The following is a 27,068-nucleotide window of genomic DNA, read 5'->3' as shown; positions in this document are numbered from 1 at the left end:
GGACATGGTGGTTCGCATCAGACCAAGAAAACATAAGTTCAAGATCAGCCTGGGCAAAAAGTTAGTGAGACCCCATCTCAATCAGAAGGCCATCATGGTTTCGAATGCCTCTGCGGGGGGACGCAGAAAAGCACCCATCTCAGGTAAGTCCCAGACAAGAATTTGAGAATTTATCTGAAATAAAAAGTGAAAATAATGGCTGGGAGGAATGACTCAAGTGTAAGTACCCATCTAGCAAACCCAAGTTCAAGTTCAAACACCAACACCACTAACAGGAGCCCACCTTTAAAGGACGCCTTCTTCTGGTGTCCATGTCCTGCTGGACGTGCAGAATAACCTGAAACTGTCTCCTCACCCTAGCTTCGTCCGGCCACCTGCCCCTCTCACACGGCCATCCACCTGTACCCCCTGGCTCTCCTATAGCCTCTGATGCCCAAGTTCCCACACAGCCCACATCTGCCATGAAAAGTCTGCAGACAAATCCCCCACATGCCCGGGATCCCAGCACACGGCACCCTGTGGACAATCCCAGGGCCCACGCTTCCAATTCTGAACCGACCACCTCCTGTTCCACTCTAGGTCACAGTAAAACCAAACAGCACTGTCACATGCGCTGTGTCCACTGCCTCCCAGCCCCTGCCAGCCACTTCCAGAGTCCACCTAAGGAAGGCGGAGGCTTGCGCAGGGACAGGGTCTGGTGGGGGCCCTGGAAGGGCTGGCCAGACCTATGGGCGCCCGGTCTACCGGAGGTAACCCACCTGCCCAGCCTACCAGACACAGCTCACAAGGCAACCACTTCCTGGGCAGCGCCCACTCTTGGGGTTCTCTCCTTTCTAACACGCCCCATTAATACAGTTCCAAGGAACTGAGACACCTGTCAGGAGCCCACGGTTCCAGAAGTGCCAGGCGATGCTGGCACGCTCGGCTCTCCAGGAAGGTCTCAGCGCTGGAGGGCAAAGGCAGATATGGCCGCTACTGCCCGGCTCCCGCCACACCATGCCCTTTTCCTCTCACCATTTTCTAGATGACACAAGGGCCACACACAGAAACCTGCGCCCCCTCCATCCACAAAAGCCTAAAGATGAAATGGGAAAGCCACTTTGCTCCATCCTACACTGGGGCTTGGAAAACTCTGCAGGCTGATTTTGGTTAATGAGGGAAAATTGCAGGAAATGGCTCCATTATCTTCAGCTAAGAGAAAGCCGGCACGGAGAGCTTGGTCTCCGCAATCCTCCAATCGAGGAGGACACTGGCACCAGCCAGGCAACACCGTCGAAACCCATTAAAACTTCCTGTGGGCTGCTTTCTCCCACAGTCTCAAATTTGGGTTTTGTGTGGTATGGCTTTTCAGGTAATTCTTCCTATTGTGACTTAGGATGTGAATTTTACCTTCCAAGGAGGAATGCAGCCTTAAAAGGCTGTTTTTAGGGATTCCTGCTGTGAGCCAGGGTGAGAGGCAGTGAGGCCTGGACCGCAGGAAACACAGCAAGAGCACTGAATGACCCAGGGTCTTATGCTGCAATGTGCTCTCTGCCTACAGAGCTGCATCCTGGACAGGGAAGTGTCCTGGGCAGAACCACCCTGCTCCCGCACACCCCAGCACACTGGTCCCCAGGCCACAAGCTCGTGTACAACACTGCGGGAAAGACTGATGTGTCTGAACAGCACATTTGCACCAACCTTCTGCGCACCGGGAAAGTACCAGGAGGGAGGAGGGAGGCTGGGCAACTAGAAGAGGTACAGTGAACTCGTGGGGGCGTGCACCTGGATGTGCTTGGCACCCGTGGGCTAGCACGTCCTCGCCCGGAGGAACAACACATCCTCACGAGGCACCACAGAGGGTTAGTTACACACACTGTCACTCTGTCACTCGGGGCTCCTGATCAGGTCTGTCACCATTGGCCCTGCAGTGCAGAGATACACCTTGCTGAACTACTAACACCAATCAGTAAGGATTGAGTTTCCCAGCCACAGCTGCAGACCACAGCTGCTTCTCCTCAGTGTGTCTCTGGGTTCAGGCAGGTGGCCTGGATGTTCAGAAGAACAGAGGAATCCAGAGACATGCTACACTTCTCCTCAGCGGCCATCGGGGACTAGGGACATAGTGCAACCCTGGGGCTAAACCCATGGATCCTTCCGTCCACAGTGAACTACCGCCCTCAGATGACGTGGATTCCCGGATCAAGTGGGTTTAGCCTCCTGCCTGACACCCCATTACTCCCTAATCAGTCTATCCACTGAAAACCACTGCCAGAAAATCCCCACCGTCCACTCTAGCTCTGTCAACACAACTTCAAGAAACCCATACACCCCACCTTGACTAAGCACAGGGCTCGAGGCCAGGCAGGGGCCTGCACTCCATCCCAGCCCAGGCTCGAGGCTTGGTATAGCCTCTGCCTCCCATCACACTCCAGAGAACGGGACCGAGTGTCGGTACTTAGCAGGAGCCAGCCAGCAGAAGCCACGCCATGAGAAAGCCGTGGTGCAACGTGCTCACAAGGCCCAGGCTCGCCTAAGCCTACTGCTCCAGCCACCGAAAACCACAGCCGGATCCCACATGCACGACACCATCTCCAGAACGACAGGGCCAGAGGCTGCTAATGTGGCCTAGTGGGGGAGCGCTCGCCTAGCACGCACGAAGCCCTGGGTTCAATTCCTCAGTACCACATACACAGGAAAAGCCTGAAGTGGTGCTGTGGCTCAAGTGGTAGAGCGCTAGGCTTGAAAAAGCTCAAAGACAAACCCAGGCCCTGAGTTTAAGCTGAGGAAGGAAGAGGAGGAAGAAGAGGAAGAAAAGGAAGAGGAAGAAGAGGAGGAGGAAAAAGCAACCACAGCAGCAGCTCAGGGACAGTGCCCAGGCCCCTGAGTTCAAGTCCTTGGACTGGAGAGAAGAAGGTGGAGGAGGTGGAGGAGTACAGGCCCATAAGTTCAAGTCCTTGGACTGGAGAGAAGGAGGAGGAGGAGGAGAAGGAGGAGGGGGGGGGAGAGGGGAAGGAAGAGGAACAGAAGGAAGAGGAGGAGGAGGAGGAGGAGGAGGAGGAGGAGGAGAAGGAACAACAACAACAGAATCAGGGCCAATGTAGAGGCAGCTCTCCCTAGCAGGCACTTCACCTCAGCTCATGGCTCTCCCAAAGGAAAGGAAAGGAGCCTGGGCTGGGCCCTGGCGCTCCATCACCATCTCCCCACCAGGAGACAGCAGTGTCCCCAGCAACCTTCTCACTTCTGTGTCAGTCTCATGGCCATGGGGAAGGGGGCCTGAGAAATGGGGCTTGGAGAGTCCTGATGCGGAAGTCCCTGAGCAGCCATTCGTCCCAGAAGCCCTGTCCATCTCTAGCGACCTCGAGTGCACAGTCTGCTGCCAAAAGAAGGGAACACGGGGGAAGGAGGGGGAAGAACGGTGCCCTCTTGTCTCCACTGCCCACCGATTCCCATAGAGGGCAAACACTTCAGCCCATGCCTGCACTCAACCAGGGTCACAGAAAGACGCAAATGTCAGTGAGCCACTACTAAAGGACAGGGAGGGGTTTCCACCAGGCAGGAGAGTGCTGAGGACCCTCCTACCACAGAAAGGCAGAGAGCCTGAGGAGACGCGAACAGAGTCCCCAGGACATCTAGCAACAGTCCAGCAAGAGGTGCCCTGCACAGGAGGCAGCTGCCTCCCTGAGATGCCCACTCTGGGGGGACGGAGAACCAGGAGACAGGTACATGGACCACGCCACAGTCAGCTAGCTGACAGGAGCGCAAAAGCCCTGGAGGAAGAGTGAGAAGGGAGGACAGGAGGAGGAGGTTGTTGCCTAGCAACCAGCAGCAGCTCTGGGAAGGCAGGAAAAGGCCTGGGGCCCAGAGCCAAGCAAAGGAGCAGTGTGACCTCATCACAGACTGGGAGAGGAGGAAGAAGTCATTGCCACCACCAAAGGTGCAGTCACTTGATCTAAAGAAAGATATCCAAAAGTATCTTCCTGCCATCACACTGTGAAAATAAAGGATGAATCAGCAGTTAGGACACAGCGTGCCACTAGACATTGCAGATTCAGACGAGCAAACTCATTCGAGAGGCCTTCATTGCTATTTGTGGGCAAAAAGTCATTCTTCCTAAGACTCTGATCACACGAATGGGAAATGGAACAAAAGCTGGGAAGAGGAGAGCCTGGAGACGAACTGGGGAGATGGACTCAGACCACAGGCAGCAGTGGCCCATCATGGCTGATCAGGCCCACGTGGAGTGGAAACTTCCACGACCTTCCAAGAATCTTCACGACCTTCAAGGTCATGCTCCAAAGCCCCCTGCCACCAACATCTGCAGCATGTGCCTCACAGCCTGCACAACGAGCGCTGTCTAGATTCCCCTGAGGCATGGTCAGCACACTGCCTGACAGAGAGAATGTTCTAGACAAGCCAAAGGTCTAGCCAGATCATGGCAGGAAGCTAACATGACCCACCTCCTGGGAAACACCACAGATGCATGTCCACAGTGACCCCAGCTATGGAGATGTTTTCAGATCTACTAAGCAAACAACCGAAAATTCTGACACTGCTAAAATGTTCAAAAGCAAAATATGGGTCAAGGAAATCCCTAGCAACAACACCCCCCCCCCCCCCCCCCCGGCAAAAAAGGGGTGGAGATTGAGCGCCCTCTAGTGGCAACTTGCACACTCTTCTCACAGGAGGAGCGGCTCCCAGGCAATTTTACAGGAGGGAAAAATAATAAGGATTATTCACACAGGAAGCCAAAGTATCTCACTTAAAGTGACAGCTACATATCATTAAGATTTCCAAAGGAGCCGTATACGTTGGTAAAATATTGAAGTATCGAAAGTTCTCATCATAAGTTAAACACTAGTGGATATTTCAGTCTCTTACACTGGGCCTTGGGAGGCAACGTCTTCAAATGCCTGGAACCTGGGCTGGAGGCGATCACATTAGCATGACATGAATGCTACCATAAATCCAAATTAAATCAGCCAAATGAAATCAGGTTTCGTCACGTGGCTGTGCGGGTCCCCACAGGTAGTAGCTCCCACTGCAATGATACATTTGCACAATTGCTCCATTTCTGATATTTCTAATAACCAAAGTAGTCTCCTCTCTGCCAAGGATTGACGATAAATCTTTTGTAAAGACTTCAAACCGTGTACCCTACTGCTCTGCATATTATGAAGCCAAGGGCTGCTGGCACAACCCACAGGACAATGATTCCCTCTGCACATTCACCCAGGCTCAGAAAAGGGGTGAGGCTGCACCCTGCCCACACCTGCCTGCCGCTGCAGGATTGGCTGCTGTCCACTGTCTTCCTCTTTCTCAATTGTGGAAGAGCCAGGAACCTGAGTGTCTGCTCGTTGATGGTGAGGGAATGCCAGGAGGCGATAGGAAAGGCCAGAACAGCCCACAGCAGCCTAGCCCCACTCACCCACCCTCAGCCCATACTGTCTTCTGACGGTTTTCCTTGGGGAATCACCCTCTGGCCCTTAGAGCAGGGGCCCAACCCCTCACCCAAGAAAGTGTGTGACCCAGGACTCACTGTCCCCAACCCTGACCATACTACTGTTACAGTGTAAAGCACAGAACAATGGTCTCTCTTGACTCTACAGGAACAACTGAGTAAAACAAGTTCCCTCCTGTGGGAAAAACAACTGGCAGGAAGTCAACTTTGAAGACAGGAGAGCTGGAAGGGGCGGGCTTATAAAAGAGACTGACAGATCAAGAATGGTGGGAATCTCACAAGTGCCAGGATATAGCCAGGCCTACCACATAGATCCCTTCTTCTTTGGTTTACACTCTTCTGGGTTGGGCTCTAACCCTGGCCTCAGAGCGGATGATTCACCCCTCCACGGTGTCTCACTGCAGACCAGGACTGAGCTGGCACTGTACATGAGCAAATGGAGTCCCCACTTGCCAGGTGCTCTGGCCTCTTTTCACCTATTGGTGTGAGGAGAGCCTCCATCTCTCCCTCTCACTTGGGTGGGTGTAGGCTACGTCTGGCCAGCACAGCAGCAGAAGGGGCAGAATCATTTCTGGGCTAAAGCTTTCCCTGATAGAATAAGCTTCTCTTATCTGACCACTGGCCAGCAGTATTCAAAACGTCAGCTGCCATGTGGATCCATGAGAAGCCTGACTGCTCCAACCACATATCATGTGTTAAAGAGAGCTTTAACTACTTTAAACTGCTTTAAACTACTGAGAGGTGGGGCTTACTTGTTACCATAGCAAAGCTGACTAATACACTTCAAGAACAGCAGAGATGGAAGAAATGAAGACAGCACATTGTTATGGATTATGGAAAGAAAACAGCATCATCCACACTGGAAAAAGCACTATCAAGAACAAGACCTTCTGTTGAAGTGGGCTTTGAAGATCAGGAGAGGCTTCCATAAGAAAATGCAAGTGAAGTTTAGTAGATAGATATAGATAGACAAGATTTTTTTCTTTACATGCAGACATTTAAAAACACTTCTATGTAAAAGGGGTGAAGGTAGTTTGGCTGCACCACACACACTTTGAATGCACCCAGCCTGCATTGTTGCAGTTAAGAGAAAAGCTCCACCATACCTGGCCTGTTTTAAACATGGAATTTGCTAAGTTGTTGTTGTTGTTGTGTGTGTGGTTTTGTTTTTTTGGCCAGGACTGGCCTTGAACCAAGATCCTCCCCAAATAGCATACATAATTCAGCTTACAGAGATGAACCCCCAGGACAGACCAATGTTGTAATTGTTAAGTAAGATCAATGGAACGTAAGCTAAACATTCAATGCTGAGAGGATAAAATCAGTAAACTCGGTAAAGACAGAAATATACAAAAGCAAACGAATCTGAAAGGAGGACAAAAATTAGAAACTTACAGAACAAGGTAGCAGATAAGCAAAACTGAGAGCTGGTCCCTGAGCCACCACCACCCCTCCCCGCAACCATTACTGGGGTTTAAACTGGGGGCCTTGACCTTGGTAAACAGGCACGCTACCATTTGAGCTATGTGTACAGCCATTTCTGTATTTCTGTTCTATTTTTAAGACAGGATCTCTCCTTTTTCCCAGCCCTCCCACCTGTCCCCCCCACTCTACCCCTGAACCCTGTCCCCCCAAAAAGCTGAGCCCCCCTTTGCTGCACCCTTGTTAACTTGCGTGCTGACACAGGCTGATTTTCCACACGAGGACAATAAAATGACTTCTCATTTTACTTCACATTTCTCTCGTCTTATTAGATGTGCTGATTTCTTCTTGGTGAAGTCCCTCTTCATATCCTCTGTCCATTACTCTTCCCGCTCCCTTTTATTGATTCAGAGGAGTTAGTTCCATAACCTTTCTCTCTAATCTTCTCTGTCTGGAATTTGGTTTTGTGTATGATGTACCATGAAGGCTGGATTTTCTATCGCCTGTGTGACAGCCATTCCCACTAGCACCACAGACTGACTGGTCCTTCCTTACTCCTTGCAGTAGGCAGAATATTGGCTCCCCACTCCAGACACGGGGTTTGGGGGGCACATTCTGGTCCTCAGAACCTACACCTGTGTACGGCTGTGGTCTGGGGGGCCAAGTCCTCCCCACAGTCTCTGCAAGCACAAGGGAGGCAGGATCCATGGAGCGTAGTAAGATCAATACACAAGCATGGTGAGCTCTTGTTCTCTGGCAGTACAGAAATAAAACCAGAGAACCCAATTATAGTAAGGTAACAAAGAGTTTATTTAACAAAAAGAAAGTAAAGGCTGTTCAGAAAAGCAATGGGACCCAGAAACCAGTTGTCCGTCAGGTGGTCAGGATCTGTCTGTCTTATATTGCTCCTCCTCCCTCTTCTTCCTTCCCCCAGGTCATTTAGGTTATTTGTCAGATCGTGATTGTTTGAAATAAGCAAGACTCTCCTCTCTGGCTGGTAGCTTATAGAAGAGCGGGCCTGAGTTATGGCAAGACCATGGGTGATGGCCACTGGCTATAGGGGAGGGGAGGGAGCTGGCCTGAAATGGCTGGCTGACGTTTCCCTTCAAGACGCTACAGGGATACAGGCAGCCTCTAGAAGTCAGAATGGGCAAAGAGTGCTGCTGCTCTGCTGAGATCCTGCTTTAAAAGACTGTGAGAGCACTGCTGCTGCTCTGCTGAGATCCTGCTTTAAAAGACTGTGAGAGCACTGCTACCTCCCAAGCCAGATGCACTAAGCTATGCTGCTCTAAGTGTCTGAGCTTGTGCCACTTGGTTAGAATAGCAAGAAGAAAGGAAAGTGTCTGCCTGTGCACTGTCACAGGTCACCTCCCTGTACCCTGTGGTCTACACATCTCTGGGCCCATGTCATCTTGGATGCCATTCTGTTCTGGTGCCTTCAAATCAAGAGGAAGCAGCCTCTCTTCATCAACAATGCCTTGGCTATTTCTGACTATGGATTGTTTTCATTAAAAAAAGAAATAAACAGCATATATCCCAAAGGAAAATGAGTGCACTATATGGGGGAAATTCATTCCTGTCTGAAGTCCAAGACTCAGAGTGGTGGTAAAAACACCAGGAAAGGCTCAAAGCCCTGAACTACCACTAAGAGTGGAAAGCTCAGAAGAAGGTAAAGGGACAGTAACAAGACTGAGCTGTCCATCTAGAACAAAGAAAAACCACCCTGCAACCCTGAAACGGCCCCATAGTCTGAATCTAGCAAGCACGAAGGCCAAGGAAGGGAGGGTCCAGTGGGACTACCACTGGAGAAGACAATGGAGAGCCTGGGAAATCGGGGAAGCTGGCAGAGCAGCAGGCAGGATAAGGTGCCCAGAGTGCTAGAGACATTCCAAGGGGATACTGAGGGCCTCACTAGTCTTCAGGAGAGGGTACAGCAGAAGACTGCCTGCACTGGGGAAAAGAGTACAGGAAACAGAAAAGGTGTTCATGGGGCCAGATCCCAGGCTCTGCCATCACCATGCCCTCAACAGTGGGTGCCTAAGGCATCTTGTCACCCCTAGACTAGGGTTGATCTGGACCAATCCAACAAATCTAAAGAGCAAGACCCAAAAGAATCACCGATCCAACAAATCTAAAGAGCAAGACCCAAAAGAATCATTCTCGAAGCTTAAGAAAATTTCTCATTGTATGTAAAGATAAAGATGAACATAAAGCGAACCATTGGCTAAGTTAAAAAAAATAATTCTGAAGTGCAAAATTGGTCAATACTCACTAAGATAAAATTTCTACTATCTGGGTCCAGTCACAATTTACCAGATGAGCAGAAGCTGGAGAATCAGATCAAAGCAGGACAGAAGTCAGCTCATCAAGAAGGCTCTAAGTAGCTGCGTGCCTGTAATCCCAAGTAACTGGAGGAGCTGAGATCTGAGGATCCTGGTTTGAATCAAAAAAAGTCTGTGAGACTCTTTTCTCCAGTAAATTACTCAGAAAAAGCCTGAAGTAGAGCTGAGGCTCAAGTGGTAGAGCACTAGCCTTGGGCAAAAAGGAGCTCAGGACAGCACCCAGGCCTTGAGTCCTAAGACTGGCACCAAAAAAAAAAAAAAAAGCTGTGTGTAAGAAGCTGAGAGCAGGGCACTGGGTGAGAAGGCTCAGCTAAGCAGGAGGGCAATGCCTGTGTGCTGCTGTGCAGGAATAACCACAGCCACAATAACTCATCACAGACACTATGTGCACATACACGTACATACACTCATTACACACTGACTAAAAACTAAACTTAAAAAAAGAAATCATCACGACTGAGAAACATATTAAAATTACCAAACAAGGAATTAAACTAGATAAAACTGTATTTCAAATAAAATGGAAATTTATTCTGCAATGACTATGACAGGAAATGCAAGCCTGCCGCCTACTGCCACCACCAGGGGTTCCAGCTGACATTCTGGGAACACCTCAAGTACAAGGGGTGCTGTACATTTCAGTTCCTCTTAAATAAGACAGAGCACTGAGGTAAATGGGGAGAGGGGGACAAAGAGCCCCAAGAACACTTGCTGAGCACAAGGTTCAAAAACTGAAGGTACAAGCCGGGCGCGGTGGCTAACGCCTGCAATCCTAATCAGGAGGATGAGATCTGAGGATCCAGGTTCAAAGCCAGCCCAAAGCCAACCCTAAAGAATGTGAGACTCTTATTCCAATAAATAACTAGAAAAAAAGGAAGTGAGGCTGTAGCTCAGGGATAGAGCAGAGCTCTTTAGCTGAAGAGCTCAGGGACAGTGCCCAGGCCGGGAGTTCAAGCCTCATGACCCACAAAACAACAACAACAACAAAAAACCCTGAAAGAATAGCTTCACTGCTTCTATGAAAAGGCTCATCCTGTAATCCTAGCTACTTAGGAGACTGAGACCCAAAGATTACCGTTCAAAGCCAGCCCCAGCCACAAAAATCTGTCAGATTCTCATCTCCAATTAATCACCAGAAATCCAGAAGTAGAGCTGTGGCTCAAGTGGTAGAGCTTCCGTTCTGGTACCTAGTCCCAGACATCTCAGGCAATCCCAGAAGACCGTAAGAACCAAGGCCAGCATGTCAACTCTAGGCCCAAGAAGTGGCAGAGCTCTCTACCAACCAGAGGACTCAATTCAACATAATCAGCATATGCAAACCAGAAGAGTCTCTCATGACTCAGGACAAAAAAGAATACTTTCAGACCAGAGCCAGGGCTGAGAAGAGGGGGCGGGACCAGGCCGCGCCACCGGGAGGGGAAGCACACGGTGCTCCTCTCTCCCAGCTTCTACTCTGCCCCTGCCCATTTGGAACCAGAAGAAAGAGGAGCAAAAGACCGCCTGTGACCCAGGGCTCCCAGAGCCTCCCTTGACTGGTGAGGACGCCACAAAAATGGGCAGAGTGGAGGCCTGGGGCCTTGACTTCCTCAACACTACCTTGTAATTTATCCCAATGCCTCAGGGCTCAGGTCTAAACTAGGAGGCCCTAAACATTCTGTACAGGCTACAGCCAGAACACTAAACTGACAATCTTCACTCCTTCCTCGACCCCCTCCACACCCACGGACCACGCCACCTGCAGGGGAAGGACTGCCCCGCCACCTGCACCCGCAGGACTCCCGGGATCACCAATCCCCAAGTCTGACAGGCTCTAGGGTGAGAAGACAAGGCAGATGAATAGGCAAGAAAGATGGAAGCCCACAGCCTTCAACCCACAGGCCAGGGGGCAGCAACTTTGGCCTAGTGGTAGAGTGCTTGCCTAGCACGCACAACGACCTGGGTTCAATTCCTCGGTATCACATACATAGAAAAAGCCAGAAACGGTGCTGAGGCTCAAGTGGTAGAACTCTAGCCTTGAGAAAGCCCAAGAATAGTGCTCAGGCCCTGAGTTCAAGCCCAGGACTGGCAAAAAAAAAAAAATCCACAGGCCAGGCTTGCAGGGTTCTGATCCCCCCTGGCCATCAAGTACCCTGTCACATCACTGAGGGGACAGTCCGCAGACACTTGGCTGCCCAAGTGACTAAGCCAGTTTGTAGCTGAAGCACAGGTAACAAATAGCCTGGCCACACATGTTCTCACTGTGCAAAAGACCCACCTAGGGGCTCCGTGAAGGCCCCTGCAGCCGCAACCTCCTGAGGACAGGCACTTTCCCAAGGAGCAGGGGACATGAAGCTGAGTGCTCAAAGGCTCTGGAAACACTTACGAGAAGGGGACGCGGGTGGCTTCCTGGAGGGCCGCCCCTCAGCCCTGGGGCCACTGGCACGCTGTGCAGGGGTGTCCAAGCGCTCCTCCAAGCTCAGCGAGAACTGGAAGTGGACGGCTCCTAAGTCCACCTGCTTTGCCTGCAATGGACCCGTCGTCAGCACTGCCGGGCACTCACAGGCCCACCGCTCAGCCCCAACAAACCACCTCCAGGAAACAAGCTACGTGACATGAAAATCCCGAAGAGCAGCATTTGCCCAGGCAGAAGGGTATTTTAATGTGCTTAATAAATCACACTCACTTTAAATTAACACCTCAGCTAATACTGGTGTGTGTGTGTATACTTCGATGGGTTTTAACACAGGTATGGTTTCACGTAACCAAGCCACAGTCAGGATTCAAACCAGCGTCCACTCTGTGGCCTGAGCTGTATTGTACCTACCTGGCCCTGGCCTTTACTGCCTGCTTGTCCAGCCCTACTGTTTTGATCTTTTGAGAAGGTCCTATAAGCAAAGTCACCTAGTTTTGTAATCATGTGACTTTAAGTCTGGCTCCTTCACTCAACATAAAGGCAATAGACTCTCCCCTGTTCTATCAGTATTCTACTGCTGAGGTTCACCACGGGCCACTGACACAGCCACTGTTAGGAACATCTGTGCTATTTCTTTCAGTTTGCTATTAACAGCTGGCACCAACTAAGGTGTACAGTTTTCTGTATGATCCTAAGCTTTCAATCCCTAAGAACAGACTGCTAGGGTGTACAGTCTACACATATTTAATTTTGTGATTTCCTTTGCTCCATAGTAGACTTGGGTCGATCTGAATTTAGCCCCTCCAGTTTTCTTTTAGTGGTTGCATGAAACATTTCCCACTCTTTTGCTTTTAATCCTGTACCACTATATTTAAGTTATTTAAATAGACGGTGAATGGCTGGACCTTGTTCTTCATTCAGTCGGTCATTTCGTAACTGAACAAGGGTTTTGGGTGGGTTATACTTAATGGAAGTAGTGACAAGTTTTTGAGTCCAGGACTGCTATTGTATTATTTCCTGCCCTTTATGTTTGCTTCCATTTTCCTTCATTCTCTGGAATAATTTCACTGGATCACTGTCTCGTGGTCTCTTATTTTCAGTGGCCACACTAAGGAGAGCTGACGCTCAGTCTCATGAGGACCTGTGTCATCACAACGAGTGGAAGCAGAAACTCCACGGCCTTACATTCTTTCCCCTTCCCTCATCATAGATAGCTTCATGTCTAGAAAACCCAGTTAAACACTATTGTAACATGTATGTCAACCTCCCAGTGCATTTTAGAGAACTCAGGAACACAAGGCTATTCTGTTCACCATTCCTCCACTCACATTTCTAACTGCTCCCATCCCCCTCATTCACTAACAATTCTTTCAGAAGCTATCCAATGCTGATAAATTCTTAGTCTAGTCCATCTGAGAACATAGCATGTCTCTTCTTGTGTGATTCTGCTAGACATAGAATTCTGAGTTCCAAGGCTTTTTGTTACCAGTACTTTTTCACCTTGTTTGTAACGGCACTAGAATTTAAACTCAGGACCTCATATTTGCTTATCTTTACAGGTCTTTTCGCTTTTTTTTTTATATATAGTATCTTGGTTTTTGTCCAGGGCTGGCCTTACATAGCAATCTTCCTATCTACCTCCTGCCAACAGCTAGGATCACAGGTATGAACCACCACGCCTGGTTTAATTACTAGGATGGGGGGGTCTTGCTACTATTTTTCCAGAACTGATCTCAAATCTTCATCCTCCAGATCACCACCTCCTGAGAAGGGGGGCTACAGGCCAGAGCCACTGTGCCTGGCTTGTTGGTGCTTTTAGACACTGTTACTCTTTCCCTTTGGTCTCTAAGGTTCTGAAGAGGCCACAGCCACTAAGCTTTCTGCCTCTGTGGCAGTAATGTGCCATTCCTCTATGGCTATTTTCAAGACTTCTTTTCCTTTATCTTTAGTCTTCAGCAGTTGATGTACCTAGCCGCAGATGTCTGTGCATTCATCCGAGATTCACTGACCTTCTCAAACTGTATGCAGCTTAAATCCACTCCCAAGCCCAGGAAGTTTTCAACCATTATATCTTCAACTATCGTGCCATCTGCTTGTCCCAGGGGACTCTGCTGACACAGATGCCAGACTCATGGGTCCTGTCCCACAGGCCAACACTGAAGCTCTTCCACTGCCTTGCAATCGATTTCTCGCTAGCTCAGGCTGGAGCAATTCAATTGATTTATCCTCAGATTCAGGCTGGATCAAGTCTATGGATTTACCCTCAGCCTTACTGACTCTTCTGCTATTTCCCATTCTGCTATGGAGCCCAGGTACTAAATTTTTCATTTCAGTTATTTTATTTTTCGGTTCTAAAAGTTCCATTTGATGCATCTCTATGTCTTCTCTTTATTAAGATTTTCTGTCTTTCCACTTGTTTCAAGTGTATTAACTCCTACTTCTACAGCATTTTTATAATGGCTACTTCTAAAGTCTTCGATAATCCAACATTTGTGTTATTTCAGTGTTGGTGTCTGTTAGATGTCTTTTACACACAAGAGGAGATTTTTCTGGGCTCTTGGTAGACCAATTAATTTTAGACTGTATGACGGTCTTGTTGAATATTATGCATGAGATCAGGCTGGCTCAATTCCCATGAGAAAAGAATGCTGGGTCCTATGTAGCAGAACTAACCCTACTGGGTTCAGGCCAATCTCTGTCCAGCCCCCAGGGGCTGTGGCAGCTGTACCAGGGCTGTTCTCAAAGCCTTCACATATCCTACTTGTGCTCCTTCCAGCTGGCAGCCCTGAGACTGGCAGAGAACACCTCACCCCCTCCCTCAGCTCTCAAACTCCCTGGGCCATGCTATGTGGAATCATAGCCTCACAGCTATGAATAACTTTACAGGCTGGTCCCTGAACTCATTCGTCAGTGCTCTCCTTCATAAGTACTATCTAGCACCCTAGAACCGCACTTCAATTTCAGACCAGCCCTTCTCTGTTGCAGCCTTCCTGAAAGTAAATCTGAAGCCAACACCAAGCACTGGGATTAGAGACAGGGGCGGAAAACAGACCAAAGGTCCTTAGCTATCATTTTGGATGAGACGGAGAGAGAGACAGAGAGACAGAGACAGAGACAGAGACAGAGAGAGAGACAGAGGGGGGGGGGCAGCGCACACGCACACGCACACACATACATACATACATACACACACACACACACACACACACACACACGGAAGTAAGGAGGGAGGGAGCATGCTAATGGCCTCAGGACGTCTGCTAGCAGTCCTATAACAAGGTCTCAAACTAGACCATATGGGAATGCAGTATAATATGGTCCCATATTGAGAGCCATTCATTATAATAAGAAAAGCTGCACCATCAGCTGTTCTCAAAGCATTATCTAAATCGTAAATAAAAACACTGAAAATAATATCTGTCACTAGAGTCAGCACAGACATAACACACTAAAATAGCAGGTACGGTCCCCTTCCTGAGAAAAATGAGAGCTGAGCGTTAATGCCTCCTGCATGCACTGCTGAAATGGTTTCCAGGGCTGAGCACAGGAGCCATGCAGGGGCCTGCCACACCTTGGAAGAGCAGCAGATACCGGACAGCCCTTCTCATCTACCCAAGGTGCCCAGGTCACTGAGAAGGACCCTCCATCACCACCTAAGAGCAAGGCAGCCCAGCGGGGGCCCCCCCACACCTCACCTACCCTGCCTACTTGTCCCTGTTTTCCAGATCTGAGTACAGAGGCTTTTCATTTCAAAACAGCTGTTTGGCTTGGGTTTCACTTTGTTTTGTTGGACGGGAGGGGGGTGGTTTGGGGTAGGGTTTTTTTTTGGCGGGGAGGTGCGAGTACTGTGGCTTGAATGCAGGGCCTCTCACTTAGCTGGTGCTCTACCACTGGAGCCATACCTCCGCTTCCAGATTGTTGCTGATTAACTGAAGATGAGAGTCTTGCAAGTTCTGTCTTTGCAGGGTGGCTTCAAACCTCAATTCTCAGATCTGTCTTCTGAGTAGCCAGGATTACAGGCATGAGCTCCCAGTGCCTGGTTTTCCTGGTGTCTTATTTTAAACCTAAGACTCTCTGCTATGCCCTGCTACTCCACACACAGCTAAGAACACTGAGGCCCATGGGGTGAGCAGAAGTGTAAACAAAACAGTGTGAGGGACCCCGGGTGGAGAGGTACATGGAGAGCACATGGTGAGATCCACCGAGACACTGACTGTGACCCACTTCTCAAATCACCGTTTTCAGGGTGCATCCCAGATGAAACGGCCTGCCCACCAATGATCTGTCACAATCGGGTCCTGAACATCAGTGAGCTGACTCCATGCACCCGAGAAGGATCTGAGGGCTTACCTCTTCAGAGCCAATGCTGGCCACGGGCACCTGATAGACCAGGCAGTGCGAAGGGTTGGGCCGGATCCCACCCTGCAGAGGCAAGGTCACCTTGCCTGAGCCGCCTTCCAGTACAGGGTTCCAAACAGCCCAGCGAACCATGTGCATGCATGCCAAGCTGGACAAAGAGGTAGATGACACACCCTGGAACTGAAACAAAGCATATCCACATATGAATTACCATAAGACACTCAGTCCAGCTCACACACAAATCTGAACTAGACCTCCATGTGGCAAGGGTTCCATTTTACAAAAGAAAGGAGAGGCACAGGAGCAGAACATGATGCTCGCCATATAAACAGCCTCTTTCTTCTACACAAGTCTCCTTTCCTGGCTTGAGACAGCAGCAGCTTGCCCCTTCAAGGCCTGCCCTGTTTCAATGACTGCCCTGTTCCCTCACACATCTTCCTGAAGGTCTGCAAACTCTCTGTACAGTGCCAACTTCTCCTTAAATGCATCAGGAAAAGGCCATGACCAGCACTTTGTGTTAGTAATAATGAACTTTGCAGAGCAATGAAGAATGTGGGTGGATTTCAGCTTTAGGAACATTTCACCTTCCAATGATACATTTTGTCTATGCGGCTTTGTCTGAAACTGGGAAGTTATCATATCAAATGTGATCCCCTCCTCCTTCCTCCCCTCCCCTGCCACCAGCCAGGTGAGAGGAACAGGAGCCAGGGAAACTGGGAAGTTATCATATCAAATGTATCCCCTCCTCCTTCCTCCCCTCCCCTGCCACCAGCTAGGTGAGAGGAACAGGAGCCAGGGAAAGTTGTGGTTAGCAGCCACAACTCAAGCTGGGCTCCGGGGCTTAACTCAGCAAAGTATTTGAAACTTGCCAGTCCTGGGCTTGAGCTTAAGGCCTGAGCACTGTCCTTGGACTTTCTCGAGGCTAAAGGTTAGAGCTCTACTACTTGAGCCTCAGCACCACTTCCAGCTTTTTTCTATATACGTGGCACCGAGGATTTGAACCCAGGTCTTCGTGCATGCTAGCCAAGCACTCTACCACTAGGCCTAACCAGTCAAGGCAAGGACCCTGTGATGCCTGTGATCTACCACCTTGCAGGATGTGCTAGTTACAGTCAGAGAGGTGATGAGCTGTTCAGAGTGGGCATCTCTGAAGTCCCTTCCACATTTCACATCAGAGGTCTATAGAAACACCAGAGGTCTGTGGGTACAGAAAATATCCGGTCAGACTGAGTAACTGGCTCAGGGTGACTGGCCCAGAGCTCATGGCTACAAGTGCTCCAGGAAGGAGAGGGCCTAGTCTGCCCCAGGACTCTAAGCCTCCAGGGTCTCTTGTGCAGAAGAAACATCTGTGTGGTAGAGCCTGAGCACTGGTGCCACCTCCCAACGCTGTCATTGTGAGCAACTGACAGCCAAGGTCCCATAGGTAAGGAACACAGGAGAAGATGGCTGGCTCCCTGCCCCTGGGCAGGAGTCAAGGCCTCTGAAGGTACAAACCTAGGACCCTCACCGGTTCTCACTGTGCTATGGTCAGGGGGAGGGGACAATCTGAAAGACGGGGCTCTCCCACCAGGTAGGGCATGGAAGCCATACCTGCCTCAGCCAGCAGAGTCATCCACAAGGCAAGGACACACCATAGAAAGAGCACTGCAAGTGGACACAAGCAGTACCAAGGGAAACAAGGCTCTGAGTGGCCAATCGCCCCTCTCAGAAATCACGCAGCAGCTGTCCCCTCCAGCACAGGACACTCATGATAGGATCAAAAATAAAACCCGAATCCGAGCACTTGTACTATTTGTGCAAGCCTTCTGGCTTCATTTTTCCAAGGAGAAGATTCCAATATCTAATTTCCCAATTTTACTATTCTTTTTCAGGCTTTTGGTTCTCCGTCAATATAAATCATTCATGTTACATAAAAAAAATATTCTTCCTGGTTTTTGTCCAAACAGCCTTAACAAAAAGAGATGACTTACAGGTTACTGACCACCTGGTGGCATTTATGTGCCAGCTACTCACCTCTCTCTCCCGCACCCAGTCCCAGAGGCCATGCCCCTAAACCCCGAGCTCCAAGGAAAAGGCCAGGGGAACCCAAGCCTGTGGGCAGAGGAAGAGCAAGGGCTATATAGTGACTCCTACCATTGGCCAGTCTGGTGGATAAAACCGGACTAGCTAGCTGAAAGCAGGAGCCTATCTCTGTAATTCCACCTACCCAAAAGGGAAAAATAGCAGGATCATTTGAGCTGTGAGTTTAAGGCTACTCTGGGCAACATAATCTCGATAAATGAAAGGTACTTTCATTTCTTACCCTACGGCCTGAGTGCTGTCTCTTAGCTTTTTTTTTTTGGCCAGTCCTGGGCTTGAGCTCAGGGCCTGAGCACTGTCCTTGGGTTTTCTCAAGGCTAGAGCTCTACTGCTTGAGCCTCAGCACCACTTCCGGCTTTTTTCTATGTATGTGGTACAGAGGAATTGAACCCAGGTCTTCGTGTATGCTAGGTGAGCACTCTACCACTAAGCCAAACTCCCGGCCCCATCTCTTAGCTTTTTTGCTCAAAGCCAGTGCTCGACCACTTGAGATACAGCTCTACCTCTAGCCTTCCTTTTTCTTTTTTTTTTTCCCTGAGCTCTTCAGCTCAAGGCTAGTGCTCTGCCACTTTGAGTCACAGCACCACTTCCAATTTTCTGGTGGTTAACTGGAGACAAAGGCCTCACAGACTTTTGTGCCTGGGCTGGCTTGAACCTTGAGCCTCATATCTCAGCCTCCTGAATAGCTACAGGCTCACAGATGTGAGCCACGAGACCCAGGCTCCAGCCTGTCCAAGCCATCTTCAAACTGGGACCTCCTGAGAAGCTAAGATTACAGGCACAAGTCACCAAAGCCCATACCCCTTTTAGACTTTTAACTCTAACAAACAAGACACAAAATACTTGGGTTGTAAGCCAGGTCTCATCATGGAACAGAAATTCCAACAGTCACTCAGCTGATTTTTTGGAAAGCTACAATCCATAGCTCAGTGGAGGAGCAAGTACTGGTTACCCCACCCGCTCTCTGGAAGGAGACTGTGCCTTCATGTGAAACAAAAGGCTCCCTCAGTACCACCAAGCATCGCAGGCATGGTGAAACCATCCCAAGCGTCCCAGCCAGTTCTGAGCTGCAGGCATCCCGGCTATAGCAGGAGAGAGGTGGAAGACCCAAGGAGGCGAACAGAGAGGAGGCTTGGTGCAGCCTGAGAAAGGGCAGCTCCCCAAGGGCACGGCCTTCCTCACCTGGACAGGCCCTGTGGGACTGATTAGCTCTGCGGCCCCCCACGGGTGTATGACTCATCTCTATTAACCAGCAGAAAGCCAGAAGTGGAGCAATGGCTGGAGTTATGGTATAGTGCCAGCCTTGAGTAAAAAAGCAGAGGAACAGTGCAGCACCCAAGCTCTGAGTTCAAGCCCAAGCACCAGTACTAACAAAAAGCGTTTTAAGGTTGGCCAGGCAGCTTGAATGGTAGAGCACTCTAGGAACAAGCCCAGGACTGCAGGGAGAAAAAAAGAGCATTTTGATAAATAGAAAGTACCAAAACAGAAAAAGACACAAAAGAAACGAGCAGACACTCCTAACAGGCGCAACATCACTCAATTAGAGGAACACAAACCATGACTCCCTTTCTCACTTATCAGAGGAGCAGAATTCAAACTCTTGACGACACACCAACAGCAGGGTGAGGCCAATGAGGGCTCTGCCCCCAGGCCCACTCATGATCCAGTCCCGTGGAGGAGGAACTCTCCTCGGGCCGGCCACGGGTCCACCCGTGATCCAGTCATGTGGAGGAGGAACTCTCCTCAGGCCAGCCAGCTCCCTGTGTGCCCCCATGAAGCAGGGTGCCGCTGCTACAGCCTTACACATCATAGATGACTAAGCAAATGTGTCCCACTGTCCCCACAGAAAGACAGCAGGGCCCACAGAGGTGCCAGGTAAGGCACAGCCCTGGGCAGGTGGGCTGGGGCTAACAGAGCCAGCAGCTACTTCTAGGCTATGTGTGTTCAGATGTGTGTGGACCTCCATGTGTACATACACTCCTATCACTGTGTCAGTATGGATGTACAGGGACAGGTACGCTTGCACATGGAAAAGTCCCTTACTGTGTCCACTGCCAGAGCCACGCAGCACACACACCAGACCCTGCAAAGGGCCTGGCTTCACTGTGGCTGAGAAGCCATAATCTTACTCTAGTCAGGAGGAAATGCCTGAGAATCCCAAATAAAGTACATTCTCCTTCAATCTTTTAAAATTAAGACAACTCCATTATCAAAAAATAAACTTGCCGCATACCAAGGATCTCGTGCCTGTAATCCTAGTTACTCAACATAAGATCTGAGGATCACAGTTCAAAGCCAGCCTAGGCAAGAAAGTCTGTGAGACTTTTATCCCAATTAATGATCAGTAAGCTGAAAGCTGTGTCTCAAGCAGTAGAGTACCAACCTTGAGCAAAAACAAGTTAAGGGATAGCCCTTAGACCCTGAGTTCAAGCTCAATAATGACACAAAATTAAAAATTTAAATGAACTTAAAAAATAAACTCGGGCTGGGAGTTTGGCCTAGTGGTAGAGTGCTTGCCTAGCATGCACGAAGACCCAGGTTCGATTCCTCGGTACCCCACATACATAGCAAAAAGCCAGAAGCGGTGCTGAGGTTCAAGTGGTAGAGCTCTAGCCTTGAGAAAGTCCAAGGACAGTGCTCAGGCCCTGAGCTCAAGCCCAGGACTGGCAAAAAATAAATAAATAAATAAATAAAACTCATGAAAGACAAAGAACCAGACACAGGAATTTTATACTGCACACAGCCCTAAGATTGGGGCAAGCAAGACAGGAGATAGGGTTGGGGGTAGGGGGGTTCTCCCCAAAGCCTGGGGTCAAGGGCAGCATGTCCTTACATGCCTCAATACATCATAGCAGCATGTGCAGTGAGCATACACATACATGCATGCATGCATGTGTATGAGCATGCACATAAAGGGAGGGCAAGCCATGAGAGCAAGGGCAACAAGGAAAGAACCAGAATCTGCAAAGAGACCAGAATCTTCTGTGTGTCTGTACACCATCCAGAGCTCAGCATCACATCTAAATAAAAGATTAGGGGCCAGGATTTTGGCCTAGTGGTAGAGTGCTTGCCTAGCATGCATGAAGACCCGGGTTCAATTCCTAGGCACCACATACATAGAAAAAAGCCGGAAGTGGTGCTGAGGCTCAAGTGGTAGAGCTCTAGCCTTGAGAAAGTTCAAGGACAGTGCTCAGGCCCTGGGCTCAAGCCCAGGACTGGCAAAAAAAATAAAAATTAAAAAAAAGATTAAAGAAAGCAAAGCCCTACTATGACATTCCTTTTGACAAGTACAACATTAAAAACAGTAAGGCAAGCTGCAGGCTACAAAAAATATTCATAATGAATGCATCTGACATAGGCTTTTGTCCATATGTAAAATAACTTCCTTCCTACTCAATAACAGAAAGACAAACAAGCCACACAAAAATGGATGAAACAATGGAATGGCCACTTGACAAAGGAAGATTACGAACAGTGAAAATCACAAGGATGAGAAACAAACACCACAGGTGCTCAAGGAAATGCAAACTACAAGCATAAAAATAAGTATCACTTTCCATATATGAGAGTGGCCAGCATGCCAAGGCGCTGGTGGCTCACAAACAGGAGGCTGAGATCTGAGGATTGAGGTTGAAAGCCAGCTTAGACAGGAAAACCGATGAGATTCTTTACCCAGAAAAAAAGCCAGAAGTGGCTTAAGCTCAAGTGGTAAGAGTATAAGCCTTGGGGGGACAGGGGGAGGCCCAGGGATAGCACCAGTGACTGGTAATAAAGTTAGACTGAAACAAAGTCTGACATGGATGTCAACCTGGAGAAAAAAGGAGTGAAACAGCAGCTACCTGCATAGGGGAAGATGTATGGAACCCCAAAACACAGAGGAGGAGAATCACTCCTGGGTCTTCCTTTGTACCGGTGGTAACTACTAGAAAAATGATCAATATTTCAAAATGACTAAAAAAGAGAAGTATAAAATTCCAACATAAAATAACTCATAGCCAAAGAAGTAATTACTCTGACTTGATTAATGTATATCTTATTAATGCATGTATTGAATTTACCATATGCACCCATAAAGATGAACAAATTGATGCATCAATAAATACAGTTTTTAAAAAAAGAGAAAGGACTGGGAATTTTGCCTAGTGACAAGAATGCTTGTCTAGCATGCATGAAGACCTGGGTTCGATTCCTTGGTACCACATACATAGAAAAAGCTGGAAGTGGTGCTGTGGCTCAAGTGGTAGAGCTCTAGCCTTGAAAAAGCCCAAGGACAGCTCAGGCTCGGAGTTCAAGCCCCAGGACTGGCAAAATAAAATAAAATAAACACATTAAAAAAAGCTCAAAGGCCAGCAGCTTTGATTCTCAAAGCCCTTGTCACCTGCTCTGAGCCCACACTCCCTTAAGACAGCTCACCCCTAGCTGTCATACCGAGTAGCTCTGCTGTGTGGCACCCACCAAGCGCAAGCACCCTCCCATAGAGACGGGCCCATAACCCACCAAGCACAAGCACCCTCCCATAGAGACAGGCTTACAACATCCACCAAGCACAAGCACCTTCCCATAGAGATGAGACAGGCCTACAACACCCACCAAGCACAAGCACCCTACCATAGAGATGGGCCTATAACATCCACCAAGCACAAGCACCCTCCCATAGAGACAGGCCTACATCATCCACCAAGCACATGGGTATGGGTAAATACCCAGACCACCCTGCAGCATGAGGCAGTGGTCCACACTACTCCTGCTAGTAAAATCAGGAGCAGGTGAAACCAGCCTGTGCTGATAATCTCAACAACAGCCCCAACAATGCCCAGGCCAAAGTCCTAGAACCTAGTAATGCTTCTTTAAAAGGAAAAAGGGCCAAGCACCAGTGGTCCACACCTGTAATCATAGCTACTCAGAGGACTAAGATCTGAAGATTGCAGTTCAAAGACAGCCCAGGCACAAGTCTGTGAGACTCTTGTGTCCAATTAACCACCAGAAAGCTGGAAGTAGTGCTGTGGTTCAAAGCTCTAGCCTTGAACTGAAGTGCTCACAGAGCCCAGGCCCAAAGTTCAAGCCCCACACCCAACACACACACACACCACACACACACACACACACACACACACACACACCACACACACACACACACACACACCACACACACACACACACACACACCACACACACACACACACACACACACACACGATCTCTGCAGACATAATCAGGCATCTTTAGAAGGAAACACGGCTCTGCTCACAGGGACAAAAAAAAAAAAATGTCATCTTAAGTGTCCTCCTATGAAAGGCAGAGAGAGAACTGGGACAAAGAAGACAATGTGGTGACAGAAGAAGGCAACTTGAAGGTGTTAACCTTAAAGATTAAAGGGATGAGGCCACAAGCCATGGGAGGTCAGCAGCCTCCAGAAGCTGGAAGAAGCCTTTGCACAAGCTCAGCCCTACTGTCACCCTGTTCTCAGCCCAATAACATAAAACTTCCAGCATCCAGAACTATAGCCACTGAGTCTATGGCCATTTGTCACAGCAACCACAGGAAGCTGATAAAGTACTAAGAGACCTCAACTCTTCGACTGCTAGAAGCACTGAAGCAGCTCCACCTCCAGATTATGGTGGTGTGCAGATGTGCAAGCCAACCAAAACTCACATGAGGTACACATAGCTCTGCGTAGGTCACAAGCTCAGGGCTCAAGCCCCAGGAGCAGCACCACCTCCCCCCTCAAAAAAAAAAAGCCAGTATCATTTTGGTAAGTTACATAAAAGAAGTTTGACAAGGTGTCTTGGATGGGTGATGGACTATCCTTGTCACCAGTGGTGGCGGGGGAGGAGGGAATCAGAGAGGTAAGAGCCCAATCTCCAGCCTCTGCAGCAGTGACATTAGCTCTGCAGGGGGGGGGGGAGGATGTTCGTGCACACACGCTACTCCCGGGGTTTGAGCCCTAGGCCTGGATGCTGACCCTGAGCTTTTGTGCTCATGGCTACTGCTCTACCAAATTAAGCCACAACTCCACTTCTGTCTGTTTTGATGGTTATACAAAAGAATCTCTTGGGCCTTTCCTGCCTGCGATGGTTTCAAACCATGATCCTCAGACCTCAGCTTCCTGACTAGCTAGGATTATAGGTATGAGCTACCAGCACATGGCAATATAGAACTTTTTGAACAGAAAATGGACTCTAAGACTTGCATGACTTAGGATTACCTAAGAATCCACATCAGTGATATAAATGATGTCTATATGGACCATATTTCTTCCAGATGAACTTAATGTTCTCTCTCTTAATTATGATGTAGATAACACATAATGTTCACTATGAGAAGCTATTTGTTACTTGTATAGATTCAAGCTTTACCATACTTAATATCACATGAAAAATACACTAGAACGGCCTCGTTTTTCTAAAACAATTATCGATTCACTATTATGAATTAATGCTATTATGATCCATTAAACATGGGGAGTGCCTGTTGCCAGCTGCTGCAGAACACACTAGCATAAAGTTGGAAGATGACTACAACAAAGCTTGCTTGCTAGAATCCCACATCACACTGTTTTGTTTTTTTGCCTGTCCTGGGCTTGAGCTCAGGTTCTGAGCACTGTTCTTGGGCTTTCTAAGGCTAGAGCTCTACCACTTGAGCCACAGAACCATTTCTGGCTTCTTCTGTGCTGAAGAATCTAACCTGTGTCTTTGTGCATGCTAGGCAAGCACACTGCTATCTGCAGGGCTAAGCCAAGTGCCAAGGCCCACGAAGTCTGCTTTCCCCACCCCACCCCCACTCACAAACACTGCCCCCTCCCGAACTAGAACCCACACAGTGATCTCACATTGCCATCTGCTCCAGAAGGGCTGTTGAACACATACTCCAGCTGGAAGACAACTGCGAATGCTGGGTGACTGACCATCTCGGGCAGTCGCAGGCGGCTTCTCAGAACTAGAGCCTGGTTTCCAGAGCTAAGAGAAACACCAATCAGGGGCTTGGAAGAGTGCTGGTCCCCATCTTGCCCTGTGTCACCACTACCCCAGTGTAAGTGACAGCCAAGAAGATCAGCCTGGGAGCTGGGGACACAGCAGGATTGCTGCAATGCTGCCCAGTGCTCCAAGATGCAGGTCCCTTGCCAGGGCAACATCTCCCAAACTGCCAGAGCTAGCCTGCAGGAGGGTAGGCTGGGACAGCTAGATCACCAAGTCACTGGGCCTCCTGCAGGCTATGTCCAGCCTCTGCCTCACCATGAGAAAGGAGATGTGATGAACCATTGTGCTATCTGAGATGGAACTGGGGAAACTATTCAGCAGAGCATCAGGGTTTCTGAGCTGGAGCAAAGTGGCAATGTGGAAACAGAGGCCACGGCACAGCCAGATTCAGCTGGAAGCACCCCAAACCCTAACTTCAAAACTGTCACTGTACAAAAACAGGCCTTGTTCAATAGGGCCACTGTAAGATCTACTCCTACTGAGCAGAGTGGAGCAGGAGGAAATGAAGCTGCTCCGTGAGCCCACCCCAGGCATATGTCAGCTGCGTTATCCTGTGACCCCTCCATCTCTTACCATCTCAGGTCTTGGGAAGCAGGAGAATACCTGCTCTTAGACGAGGAGCCCACTTTCTTGCTGAAGCTGGCCGAACGTGTCAGGACCACATCCATCTCAGGAACCAGCACGACCACCTGCGGCCTCTGCAGAAAGCCCAGGCCATTGTGTACACCCACATGCAGACGGCGCTCCAGGACCTCCAAGGAGCCAGCATCCATCGGACCCCCCTGCATGAGGCACAGGTAGATGGGGTTGAGTTTCGTATAGCCAAGAGAACCCAGCGTCGGTGAGCGAGCAGAGGGAGGACATCAAAACAGAAGCAACAAACCTTTACCTTTTACGTAAATGAGTCAAAGCCAAAGAGAGATGTGGGACCCAACGATAGCCACGGACCGTGAGGCACTTCTAAGTAAGTTCGGGGATGCTGACACAGCCTGGCCTTCTCTGCACCATGTCTGAGGCCCCCGACCTTTCCAAGATACAGCAAGCTTATACAGGAACCTCCCCTCCCCCGTCAAGGCCTTCATTCCCTCCCAGCAGGGATGCAAAACCAAGAGGTGCCCAGAGGCAGAATGTTCCAGGTCTCAACTCAACTCTATCCACCCTAGACCTGAGACCAGGAGGAAGAGGGGCAGAGGGTGTGCACTCAGGCAATAAGTCATAAACCAATAAAAGTGGAATCTGCCCCCAAAGTGATCAGTGGATATTAAAGTGTTTCATCTTAACAGAAATTGAACAGGGACTCAAACAAATAATCCGGGCTAGCCCTCCAGGCTATTAATGTTTATTAAATTATGTGATCTTTGCAAAATAATCTCTGAATTTTCCAGTGTTCTTCACTGTCCATTAATCTAGCTGAATGGATCTAAGTTCAGACTATTAGTCTTCAGAAAATGAAAATAAAACTACAGAAAGAACTGAGTATCTGCCAGGTAGATAGGAACAAAAATACAAGGGTAGTAAAAAACATAATAAAATTATTTTATGAGAATATGTAAAACTTAACAGTGGTACTGTGAACACATCCCTACCTTCACATAACCAGCCTGCTCTAGAAAGTAAGGACACAGCAGGGCCCGTACCAAGAGCAATGGGTATCATATGACCCTCCTCTGTGATTCATGCTTATGTGTACATATGACCACACTGTCAAGAATGGGAAAAGTAGGCGGGTGTGCACGGTGGCCCTCTCCTGTAATCCTAGCTACTCAGGAGGCTAAGATCTGAGGATCAAGGTTCAAAGCCAGCTCGGGCACAAAAGGACCTGACACTCTTATCTCCAATTCACCTCTAGAAAATGGGAAGTGGGGCTTGGCTCAAGGGTAGGGTAGTAGCCTTGAGCTGAAGAGCTCAGAGACAATGTCCAGGCCCAGGGGTGGGGCAGTAGCCTTGAGCTGAAGAGCTCAGGGATAATGCCCAGGCCCAGGGGTAAGGCAGTAGCCTTGAGCTGAAGAGCTCAGGGACAGCAGTTCAAACCCCATGATCCACAAAAAAAAAAAAAA

At 49.1% G+C, this 27,068-nt stretch overlaps 1 protein-coding gene across 1 annotated transcript in view; it reads right to left on the bottom strand.

The window, feature by feature from the left end:
* Nphp4 (nephrocystin 4) overlaps window positions 1–27,068 on the bottom strand; it is an 88,974-nt gene that overhangs the window by 32,435 nt on the left and 29,471 nt on the right. The window contains exons 8-11 of the mRNA XM_090335965.1: window positions 25,615–25,793; window positions 24,864–24,990; window positions 15,947–16,135; window positions 11,567–11,705 (exon numbers count right to left, since the gene is read on the bottom strand). Of these exons, the coding sequence (XP_090192091.1) occupies window positions 11,567–11,705; window positions 15,947–16,135; window positions 24,864–24,990; window positions 25,615–25,793 (634 nt within the window). The remainder of the gene's footprint in view (window positions 1–11,566; window positions 11,706–15,946; window positions 16,136–24,863; window positions 24,991–25,614; window positions 25,794–27,068) is intronic.

This window comes from Megascapheus bottae, chromosome 6, assembly GCF_031878675.1.
Source record: "Megascapheus bottae isolate mThoBot1 chromosome 6, mThoBot2.hap1, whole genome shotgun sequence".
NCBI lineage: Eukaryota > Metazoa > Chordata > Mammalia > Rodentia > Geomyidae > Megascapheus > Megascapheus bottae.
The sequence above is the reverse complement of the archived record's forward strand: the minus strand, read 5'-3'. Positions and strand labels throughout refer to the sequence as shown.